This window comes from Haliaeetus albicilla, chromosome 2 (genome assembly GCF_947461875.1).
Source record: "Haliaeetus albicilla chromosome 2, bHalAlb1.1, whole genome shotgun sequence".
Taxonomy (NCBI): Eukaryota; Metazoa; Chordata; class Aves; order Accipitriformes; family Accipitridae; genus Haliaeetus; species Haliaeetus albicilla.
The window spans coordinates 54832356-54845037 of NC_091484.1; the positions used below are offsets into that span (position 1 = coordinate 54832356).

Here is a 12682-nt window from a genome sequence, read left to right on the forward strand (position 1 = left end):
CAAATTCATAGATCACAGCAAATACTTACTCCCACTGAGAGCTCTGCTCAACTGCTCCATCTTTTCTTTGGCTGTTTTCAGAAGGCGCTGTTCTAACTAGAAAAAGAAAATAAATAAAATACAATAAGGTAATTATTTTGGATGACTAAAATAGAAACAAAGATCAGTAAAAATGGCTTGACCCACACCTGGTAGCTAAGTTCATGGTTCTTAAATCTTGTGTAATAGTGCATAAACCTATCAAGCTCTTGAAATCTTCTATGCTTCCTTTCAGCCTGGAAAATAATTAGGAAACAAAAGAAACCAAGATAAATTTTATGATTTAATTTAGCAATGACCATTAGATATAATTACATAACCAACTGTTTCTATTCCCACTATTCATGAAGTATTTTACACAATGCTGATGAGTGCCATGTAAGTCAAGAGACAAAGTAATTTTTGAAATTCACAAGTCTTCAAATACTGTAACCAAAGAGTTGATACACTATGTGTGCACATATTAAGCAGACCTTCCAAATGCCAAAATTAAGGCATGTCTTCTGTAGTGCACAGCAGCTAATTACAATACCAGCGTGCCCATTTTGCAAAAGGAAACCATGGCACAGAGAAGTAAAATGACTTAAGTCAACCAGTGGTTGTTACCAAAGCCAAAACCAGAACGAAATCTTATGTTCCTATCCACAAATAAGCAGTGTTTTCTTTCTGTCTCTTTGATATATTTAAGGTTGTATTTTTCCATTTCGAACTTGAGTTGGGAAGAATTTTCATTAAACTTATCCTAAATAGAAAATTGCAGCCTTAGCGTTATTTTTCAAAAACACACATTCATTTGTTACCTCTACTGTCATCTCCTTGGACTGTTCCTCTACATGTTGAATAACCTCATAGCGAGTGCATCTGTAATAGCCTCCAGTGGAAGAGCTGTGCTTCTTCCATTCTTCTAAGCATATCCAGCAAAAGTCATATTTGCACTTCAGAAAACAAAGGAACAAGGGGAAAAAAAAAAAAAGAAGCTGATACATTGTAGATTTGCAGTTATGCATCATTATTCCTCCATGAAAAACTGAATTAACATCATTCTGAGTGTGCTTATGGTCAAAACAATTTCTGAGGACACTCCTTCCTATTTTACTTTCTAAATCTCTTAGCATTTTACTGGAAGCCAACTATGTGAAGTGTGTGTTACTTTCTTATTTTTAATGATGCTCTTCCAAGCGCATGCTCCTCAAAGAGATATATAAGGTATTTCTGACATAAAGAAACAGTATTCTTAAATATGCTGCTTTTAACTGATTTGAGAGACAAAGCATTCTCAAATGATACTGAACTCATGGCAAAAAATATTTTTTTCTATTTCGGTAGCATAGTGCAAACTCGTGACTAATTTTTTGGCTGCTGTCACCAATAAGTTTCTTTTAGAATTACTCTTTGCTGTCTTTTCATTCTTACTGATTAATTCCTCTTCACAGTTTTCCATTTAAATTTCTCTGTTTTGTTGCTGTTAGAGAAATAATGCAAAGAAAAATGTAGTAAGGCAAAATCTTCATTAGAGCTTACCATTACTTAAAATATTTCATCTTCTGCCAACTAAAAATGTTCTCTTCCATATCATTAATGATGATTAAACTATCAATTACTTCCGTTTCCTTAAGCTTCATACTGTATTGCCAGTAATTCTTAGGTGTTTATGAAATTGCAATCATTACAGTGCTCAACTGCCAGCCAAACAGATTTCATTAAATATTAAACATTTTCTAAATACATGTAACCTGGCATTTGCAAATTATCTAATTCTTGCAACAGGTTCCATTAGATCTCAGGCATGACATTCCAGAGATTTTGGACATCTGTGCTCCTAAAACATGACATACACAACCTGAAATATGGTTTCACGAAAAATTATATGAAGGGCCTTTCTTACCTTTGCACATTGCATGTGGTTGCAGCCCTCATTCTTCTGAATTGGGGATTTGCAGTTGGCGCATGGTTTGGAGTTCGTTAGTAGCCACAGGCAGTTGGCAGCATCCTCATATGCCTCACTCACTCCCACAACTTTTTGAAGGTGACAGGAGGAGATGAGGCATGCAAAACCAGAGAAGGTGAAATTATACTTGTGTAATCTTTTGTGAAAATCAGATTAGTAAAGATTTATGTTTACATGTTTCTTGACAGACTATCGTAAATCTTCACTATATATCTTTCTCACGTATATAAATATATACATTTTCTAATTTATACATATTTATATATTATTATTACATGTATTACTCCTATATATTTCCACACATGTGTTTCTATATAGATTTATATATGACACATGTATAAATGAAAGAATACATGTATGAGAAAAGCCGGCATAGTTTGACAAAGCATGGTGTATTTTGCCTCTCTATAAAATTTTCTATGCTTTCCAGAATATTTATAACATATTATGGAAAGCCTCTGAACTGTGGTAACCAAGTTAAGTTGGTATTTACTGAAATTACTGTTCATCTTTAATTTTTTTGTTAACGTTGACCAAGAAAATGTCTGTCCTATGTAAACGCAATCTTTATTAGTTTTTTTCAGTAAATGTTATTTATCATTAAGCCATTCCCTACAATTCCCTTGCAATTCACCCTCAACCTTACTATTATTATCATCTGTTGGCTTGAATTAGTTTCAAAGCACACAACCAACCACATGGAACACAACTCAAACAGAAGTGCAGACTGGGTTAAAAAATTTAAAATTGTATAGGGCAAATAAAGTTATATTCAGGAATAAATCAATTAATTAAGGAAACAAAGCTGTAAGAGTAAGGTAAAAGAGTTTTGTATGGCCTGACTGAACCACATGCAGATTTATGGGGAGGAATGGTTTATGAAAAACAGTCTACCATACTGCTGCCTAATATGCAGCTAAAGTGTGAGGCAGCACTTCATGCACAGGTTTCATTTTCTTCCCCTTTTACCCTCTTTTTCAACTAATGTAGAGTTTCTACTTAATGCAGCTAAAACCCCCCTCTAAAACCAAAAGATAAAAACAACAGCAAAAAAAATTAACCACCCCACCCCACCCCCCCCCCAGCATGACTCTTACGTTCTTCTGGTTTCATTTCAGATATTTTCTGTAGCCAGTCCTTCCAAGTTTGGCAGTCACAAGGTTCATGTGCTTCACCAAGACATTCCCTGAAAATGAAGGTGTATACACAATTACTTATCATTTAGAGATTTAGAATTAAAGTTAAAATAGGTTCAAGCTAAAAAACATAGAAACTTACCAAGACACACTCAAACTTTAATTAAGTCAGGGAGATAAAAAGCCATCCAGTTAACATTATTTTAAAATACTCTCAGACTACTTGCTCACAAGCACAGATGACCATTATTAAGATTAATAAAGAATTTAAATGAGACAGGAACAGAAAAGAGCTTTTAAAAATTACAATCTAAAATAAATCAGCTGGTTTGTAGTTTGTTTGAGTTATGCCCCGGTACTGTTTTAGTGCCACAAAATGTGCTAGTATAGTTTCTGTGATAAAGGTAAACCAGAATAAAGAGATTACCCAAAACTTGTTAGTTGCTATAGCTGAAATGCATTTTATGTAGAATTACTTGCACCTATTCAGTTGCAATAATTAATCTTTAACTAGATTCAGGCTTTTAACTACAACAAGATCCAAGCCCTTCAACACCAGCATGAAGTATTTATGGATGTTTACTCTTTCCACCAGAGTCTCTTAAATGGGGGCTTTAGCTTAGTTACATGGACACAGTGGAGAAATGAATCCCTTGAGCTTCTCTTGAAGTTACTACTAGCTTTAAGGATGGCAATCACTGCTACACAGTGGACTCCGGGTTTGTAATGACTCCTTTTTTTACTGGAATGGCAGCAAATAGCCTCAGACATCTGCCACATCAAACAATACAATTCAGAGGGAGTATATTTCAGATGGGCTCCAGCTGCATCAGAGCATATGCAAGTTTTCTGCAGATCCAATGGTGAACTGCTCTCTGCAGTGCAGATTCAGAAGTTACATCAATATTCTTCTGATTGCTCTTGTCCACTTCTTAAGCAGGAATGCAGGAACAAAGAAAAGGTGACAGCAACAGTTTTCAATGTTTTTCCCACTAGCTAGTCTGCTATCAAACAAGCTTAAATTCACTACACAAGGTTGTCTGGTTTGGAGATACTTAAAATCCGTAGCTCGGAAAGATTGTACTGGAATAAATAACTAGTCTGTAATACGGCAGTCTAAGCCCTGGTTGAAAACTGACACCTTTAACTTCTGTGGGACAGCAGTACACTTAAATCATTGACTTCAAGAGACCCAAGACCTCTTATTCAGTATTTGTTGCCAGAAAGGACTGAAACTAGCAAAAATTAACTTTAACAAACTCAGTTTTAAGTTAAAAGCTGATTAGTCAATCTATTACTGGGAAGGGAAAGGTTGTGTCTTTGATGTTTTCAAATTTGTAAATATGTGGATTTTTAATGAAGTGCAATCATATAGATATCATGTATCTAGATCTAGATCTAAACCTATAGGATAGTCACAACAAAGTGTTAAAGAACAACTTCTCATGGAAGAAGTTCTTTCTTCAGCCCACCCCAAACCAAGGATTTTTATACTGGGATGTCATTTTACTAGAGTAAGAGCGTTCTTCCTGTCACTCATAAAAGTTTTTATGAAACAAAGTTGTATTTTGGATAGACTTTCTGACAGCACTGAATGAAGGGAACTAATGCCAAACGGCTGTAATAATTAACAGCATTAGCCTCCCCAGACTGCCTTCCTCGATAATCAGCAGGATGATTTATTGGAAGGTGCAGTACATACTTAATAAAATTGTAGCAAGTTTCAACAAGTTAAAATTCATGGAAGGGCTAAAAGCATCATCCAAGAAGAATGCAGTTCTGGATTTTCTTTCCCCCATAATAATATTTATATCACATAATGCATTTTGAATCAAAACAGAAAAACACTGTTGCAACTTCTAATTGGCTTCCCAAGTGCACCTGAAGAGATGCCTCTCCCACAGGAGAAGACTCTGAGTCTCCATCTAGGATGAAAGGAGGACTGATGATGCAAACCCAAATGTGCACTGCCTGCTACAACTATGTTCCAGAAGTGTCTGCCTGCTACAATTCTTTGTGCTTCTGAAACAGCGTGAAGGGGTTCTAATATATTGAATGTACCTGATAATACACACTGATAATACACAGGTATAGGATTTGTGCAGTTTTCATTTGTATTACATTTAAATATCTCAGAATGCTCTTTCTGAAAGGGAACAGAATTTTGTATGTCACAATAGATTACAAAGATTACACACAGATTACATTTTGTTGAAGGTGCTGTTAGTGGTGGGTAATGAAAAATGAGTAAATTCTAAGGAACTCTGTAGTTAAGAGGAACATTGCTACTTTCACATAAAAAAAAAAAAAAGGAAATTTCTCAATAGACTCAGAGAATTTTCTTGCTTTTATGAGCAGGAAGGCTATAGATCCAAAAAAAGGAAGTGATTGTCTAGGGGTTGGTTGGGGTTTTCTAATGCATAAATTCTGAAGAATCTCTTAGTAAATGCAGTATCAATTGCTATTACAATGCCTAAGCTCTAGATTACCTGGGTAAAACTTGCAGAACTGACATAAGTATGGAACTGTGGGATTTGTTGATTGAACTTTAAAGATACGAAGCAAGCTCCCTTTAAGCATACAGTAATGATGAAAACCCTCTGAACTGAGAATACACTTTCTTTTTCTGCAGAGGAACTCATTCATGCATGGGGTTTTTTGTACTGTAAGACTAATATGGCTGTCCTCAGCAAATGGTTCTGATTTATAGTACTGCAGGATGCTTTGGTTGCTAGCAGAATTTTCTTGCCATTGCTGAAACTCTCCATTCACTTCTGTGGGGATGAAAAAAATGCCTTGGAAAGCCCCTCTTGGACATTTTGCTGCTAAAATGAGATCTTTTTCAAGACCTTAACCGTATTTGCTTGTGCAGTATCTCAAAGCATTAACATAAAAAGAATGTTCAGAAATATTATCAGGAAACATAAAAAAGACATTTCTCATAAAAATTAGGCACTCAGAGGACACTCTCATGCTCAGAGGACATTCTGGGAAGCTAGTACATTCAGCCCATGTAAAGGAAGCAGAAGGTGCCAACGTCTGAAGGATCATGTCAATATTACACTAAAGTGGTCTCAAGCTGTCTTTCAGGTTAACGGAAAAATTGATTCTCTGTAATCAGAAGCAAGGATGAGAGGATGGTAGCTTCTTGTGGAATAGCGCTAAAGTTTGTTATATGTTCACTAGTAAGAACATTTTCTGGTTTGTTTCCACAGGATTTGTTTCTTTCCAAGTTCTCCATCCATTGTGAACAAACTCGTCCCAAGAAGTTCTGTTTTCTGGCTTTTGTGGTTGTTTCATTATGCCTACTTTCCCCTTCTTCCTTTCCATTCATATGGGGAAAGAACTAAAATCAGAAGCATCTTTCATTAAGAGTCTTATGATATTTGGAATCACACACGTTACTCAGGATCTCTTCTTCTTGCATCATGGTTTCAATTGAAAAATGAAAAGAATTACTCAGCTTGTCTGAATATCTATACTTTGGTTGACTCTTCTTGGTTTTCCAACCGCGAGAAGGATGTCCCACTACAATAGTCATGAATTGTCAGTCTGATAATCTCAAGGAACTAGGATAGGGCTTTGCTCTGCACTTCAGAAAAATATCCCACTACTTTTTTGCTTTTGTTGATACCGCTGTTGTCCTTTCCTTGGAAGTGCTGAAGATAGGCAATCTGAGGGATGTTTTTTAAATATCTTCTGGCTTTTTACTCCTTCTCGAGCTTGTACTCATCTTAAGACTCAACAGAAGGTAACATAAAGAAAAAGTGCTGATCCTAAAGTGAAATGATTGGAGCGATCCTGCAAACAGAATAGCTATGTATGAAGCAAAAGGTCCTTCATAGTCCTGCTTAAACTGCAGCTTCTTTGATGTGATTCTATCAAAATTCAGAAAAAGCTAAAAATTGCTGATTTTCTGTACTACAATTCAGAATGTGCCATGTTTTGATTATACTACAACTATCTAGAGCACACACAAAAATCCCTCCACCAATATCCTGCTTCTCCTCTGTCCCCTCAAAACAGAAAATCACAACACTCCATACTGCTGTTTTGCATCTAACAGAGCCAATAATGAGTACTATAAACCTTTGCTGTGCCCCAAAATACTAAAATATTTGTGCATAAAAGGTTATTTAGTGCATGGATACAGGATAGTAGTGTCATATACCATCCCATACAAATTTTTGTTGCATGCTTGGTGCTAAGTGGGACTTTTTAATTAATCCCCGGAACAGCGGTGACTGTGAGTTTATGTAGATGTAGGTAAGTTTCTAGTACTAACCAGCAGAAAAGATGTCCTTTTCCACAATCTACCGCAGGGGCTTTTAGCATAGGGAAGCTAAGTGTATCTGATCCTGTTGAATTTGATCCTTGTCTTGTTAGCCTTACTGCTCTTTCACAGCCCGGTATAGGACACCATTTAATAGCAGGATTATTTTCAACAAAGGCCTGGGGGAAAAAAAGGAAAAAAGGAAAATATTTTACCACATAAGATCAGATTTAATCATTGATATAAAACAATCTGTATTCATAATCTTCCCTTGAAGGAACAAAGCCAAAAAGGATAAGGACAATCTTGTAGCTACTTTGACAGGCTTTTAAAAATAGTTATAAAAAGGAAATAATTTAATCTTCACCTTACAAATGGTATATTTTTTTGAAATAACAACAGTACTCCAGACTTATGCTAAGATGCAAATAACTTGCATCCCAAAACAAAATGTTCAATCTGTGCAAGTCAATTCCTTTGTGATATGGCTTGCTGTAAACTTCTACTATATACGCACTCGCAATATGCTCATTAACAGAACTGACTCTTGTAGTTGAAAAGAATTAAAACCTACCTTATTGTTTAAAAGAAAAATCCCACAATATATCCCACCCACAATAAACTTGAAATTAGAACTAGACTAACTCAGGAATTTACCTCCAGTCTTTTTTGGTTAATGTAGCAGATTTTCTTTTGTAAAACTTACATCTAATAAATGAGGAGGAAAAGGAACTTTCACTACTTTGCTTCGAACCTATGCTGATCACCAGCCACTTGAAATACGAAGATGTAAAAGATTAATCAGATCTGGTAATTTAATTTGCATCCTATTGTGGAAGACTCTTAGTGTACATTAAAGAGACTTGTCAAAGTATTTTATTGTAAACGAAAAAATATTTCTCTACTTTCTTTTGCCCTGCCACCACTGATAAAGTAGCACATTATCTCAAAGACTAGTTCATTACTACACTAGTGAAAAAGACAAAAGATGAATTAAAAGATTGCTTTTAAAAACAAGTTGCAATGATGGAAATAAACACATAAAGAAATCAAATGGGAAAACCAAATCAAGGTTTTCCTACTTCTCTTCCTATATATACCAATCATATTAAGCGTTGGATGGAAAAAAATTTAAGTAATTCACTTGTACTAATAAATTTTTAAAATGGAAACAGGTACTATTTCTGAATGTAAAACAGTCTCTTTGTAATAAAAATAATCCAAAAACTCTTAAAAATTTTAGATTGCCAACACAAACAAGTCTGGCTGCTTAAAAGCTTTGTATCACCTGTTACAAATATTAGTTTGATCAAATAATTTTATTAATACTGCATTAGATTACACATTATGGAAGTATTGCATTTGTGCTTAAGGAATAAATATAATGTTCTTTCTTTTTTCTCAGTGGTATATCAAACATTGATATTATGGCATATAAGACAGCCAATTATTCACTGTACGTATTAATTTATGAATTTCTACTTGGAAAGTTACAGATGTATTGCAGCATTTCACATAGAAGTTTTAAGTTATTTTTTATAAAATGAAATACAGTTCAAGAGTATAAGAACAGTTTGATAATTTACCTTAATGTCAAATTGAAGGTATCTTTTGTCCATCTCCTTGGAAACCACACTTTCTATGATGTCTACAGGCACAAGCTGGAAACAATCATATGCTGGGCAAAAAATGTTGTGAGCTTCACCCTCCTGAATTTTCAGATTCAAAAATCTGCCAGAATTTTGTCAGTCAGTATTTGTGAATAAAAAGTAAAAATTAAAAGGCTGCTGAATACTTTATACTAGGTTCACAGATATTCACATTAATCAATTTTAAAACAAAGAATAGGAAGTATCCTTTTCTGCTCAAAAGGGCTACAGATTTTTATCAGTATAATTAAAAAAAAATTAAAGAACACTGTCATGGTTCAAAAGTGAGCACCATCAGCTGTGCTTAGCCCTGTGTGTTTGTGGCTTCCATCCTTGCCATTTATCAGAGACAGCTCTGCAATGTTTAATTAAACTGAGCATTACTTCTAACTTAAATCAGAAACAGAACATGTAAGTGTAATTAATCTAGGAAATAATTAATTTGATATGCAATTAATTTTTACAACTGTGCTAGTCAAAATAGGTTCGCTCTTGGAAACAAATTTCTAAATGGAGACCTTTACAGTCCCAAAGCACCAGAATGCAAGAGAGAACAAGCTCAGAAATCTGCTGAAAGCTGGACTTTTAACCAGCAGTGCACAAGGTTGCTTAGTTCAAGAGCTGTAACTTACTTATTAATCTGACACCAAGGATGATACTCATCTCATCTAACTTTGATCATCTAAAGGACAGGCAGCTATTCTAACTTAGTCACCTGGGATCCTTTAATAGTTAAGGTAGAGAGACTTGCCAATTCATTCCATATTAGATTCGTATCTTAGAATGGGACAACTCAGTCCTGGCTATGCTCTGAGTAACTCAGAAACGACTGGCTCAGAAAGATGAATCCCACCCTAGATGTGCCACCACAAACACTTGCTTGACATTGAACTGTAGCTCTGAGTGTGTGCACAAATCGCAGTACACATAGTCCAGCACCCAATTTAGAAGCACCATGTCAAGCCAGTCATCTTTTGGTAACTTCTACATCGCTGCATAACAATGTGCAAGACAACAGAAGCATGACTATTCATTTTCTTGCCACTGAAAAGAACTGCATTCTAAAAGCTTATATGGAAGAGAAAGTGCTCTTCTTTAATGTAGGAGGAATGGGTTCATAAAAATGGGGCTGATCTGCATTAGGACTATCTGCGCTGATATGACACTGTAACAAGACACTATAGTGGTACAGTTCAAGTAGTACAATCTCCTGAATGGGGAAAAGATGAATATAAAAGCACTGCATGCAGATATAATTATTCCTGGGAAGTATGATTAATATTTATAGTAGCATAACTATCCATGTCTGAGTTCTTTACTAGCATGACTATTCTGACTTTAAAAAAAACTACGTAGTAACAAAAGCATTACACTAATAGAACTGTCAAGCTAAATCTACTGCTCAGTTATTAACCCTGAATGTAAGAAAGCGTTTTAATTGCTCTTCTGACTGGAAATGGATTTTCGATGCCTAAGTTTAGCGTGCTAAACTAAGAGAAGGAATTAAGCATGTGCTTAATTTAGAAAGTGTAAACCCCAACGCCACCAACACCATACACACACTCAGCAAATCAAAAGTAGGCTCATCTATTTACACGCAGGCTTGAAACATTTGCTTAAGATTTTGCTAAATCAGGACCAAACCAAACATTATGTAAGCCTAAAACAGTTGATGGCTATTTTGAGTGACAACTTAAATATTCGATAGGGCCAAACCAGCAACTCTCTGAAACCAAAACAGTACTTTAACATTAGCTGTTTACAGACTCTGTCCTTCCCTCTTCAAAATGGCAAGTATGAAAGTTTCTCAAAAGATAGAAAAGTACATATACTCACGCCTCCCAGCACGCTCTGCAGAAGTCATGTCCACAAGGCATATCCACTGGGTCTTCAAACACAGAAATATTAGACATACAAATGTCACACTGTAGATGAAAAAAATACTTCTGATTAAGAAATACCCTAAAGCCTTTCATATTGTTAGCAGGACACATTACGGTGGAAAACCTCAGCAAAAATTTTAAGAACTGCTCAGTAGGGGAAAAAAATTAACTGTAGCCAGAAAAAAAGTTATTTAAGCTACAGAAACAGAAATGGGAAAGATCAAATCTCTCTGTTTATATACCACCCTATCCAAACAGCACATTTTGGGGTGCCTTCTGTCATGTCCTCCAGCTCAGTAAGTGCTTCACACTGCAGAGCACTGGGACCTCAGAGTTAGAGTTCTAGGGACAAAAGGGACCCAAATTTTTTATCAGCTTCACAGGCAGCCAGAAATGGGAGTTTGGAGATGACAGAGGTTACAGGAAATGTTTAGTATCTCACACAACCAGGTCCAAATCAAGGCGGACCAATTTGGTTGTGCAACAGCAGCAACTATTTTAAGCAATAATCTACATAAATACTATTTTAAAAAAATACTTCGAGGCTTTTGATCAAAATAAAGAGTAAGTTAAGCTACAAATATTCCAACAGAAGATACCACTGCTGAATTTTATACAACTAGCTACTATAGAAAAAATAACATTGAATATTGAGACCGTTCCTCTGAAAACATTGAAAGCATAGGGATGAAACTACTCATTGCTTGTGGTTAGGCATGAAAATAAATATTCAAGTTCTTCAAGGAGTACAAACAGATTTTTCTTTCCATTGGAACACAGACTGCATGAGAATTTACTTCAACTTTCAATACATTAGATACTATACATACAGAGGATATTTTAAAAAAGTTAGCCTACGGTATGCCACTTTTTAAAAGCACTTGTGTTATAGCCAAAACAAAACCAAATAAAAAAAGTCAGCCTTTAAAGTGCAAAACTCGATGAAGGCATTTATTGTTGTTTCAATCATTTCAGCTTATTGTCTTGCCAAAATTAAATATTTTAGAAGTCGACAATGCATCAAAAATGTTCAGTATTAAATTTATATGAGTTTTCAATTTTGTTTAAAATGTAACTTTAAAATAAGGAATTTCATGAAGCCCTGAGTTTAAAATAACAAGTACTGAACATTTACTGGGACAGTTTTAATTAGAAGATAGGATGTAAATGCAAAATCTGAAAAGAAGCTTTATAGCTTGTGGATTTATTTTATCTAAACCTTTTAGTTTTCATTTTCCTGCCAAAATGAGAGACTTCAGAAAATATGTATTATTTAATAAACAACATTTTGAAAATATTATTTTGATAGCTCTTTATAAGATTTCTAAACAAATGGGAATACTAAACGTGTAACTCTGGATTTGGATTTAGACACACTAGATCTAGAATGGCAATCATTATCCAAACCTGCATTCCTGGCTTATGGACCATCAATGAAAAACAAAACATACAATGTAAAACTGAAGACGTGTAATCTTTCATTACCCATTTTAATTAGGAAATATTCCCAGACAATATTTAACTGCTAATGTAAATAAATGTATGATAACATTATTCCTTCTATATAGCATCTTTTTCAGCATTTTACAATTAGAGAAATAAAAGATTTCTATGTAGGAATGCAAAATCTTAATTTTAATATGAGATCTAGGGACGATGCATTTGCAAGACTGCATGTAATATTCCAGAAAAATGCTTAGGTCATGGAGCAAAAGTTTTATAATGCTGCAGCTGCGGATTATTAAAAAGAGAAC

General features: G+C 34.9%; 1 protein-coding gene across 3 annotated transcripts in view; it reads right to left on the reverse strand.

Moving 5' to 3' along the window:
• ANKIB1 (ankyrin repeat and IBR domain containing 1) overlaps positions 1-12682 on the reverse strand; it is a 98166-nt gene that overhangs the window by 10625 nt on the left and 74859 nt on the right. For all 3 annotated transcript variants that reach the window (XM_069775201.1, XM_069775192.1, XM_069775209.1), the window contains exons 7-14: positions 10882-10970; positions 8983-9127; positions 7409-7575; positions 3085-3173; positions 1925-2055; positions 840-974; positions 189-275; positions 30-96 (exon numbers count right to left, since the gene is read on the reverse strand). In XM_069775201.1, the coding sequence (XP_069631302.1) occupies positions 30-96; positions 189-275; positions 840-974; positions 1925-2055; positions 3085-3173; positions 7409-7575; positions 8983-9127; positions 10882-10970 (910 nt within the window). The remainder of the gene's footprint in view (positions 1-29; positions 97-188; positions 276-839; positions 975-1924; positions 2056-3084; positions 3174-7408; positions 7576-8982; positions 9128-10881; positions 10971-12682) is intronic.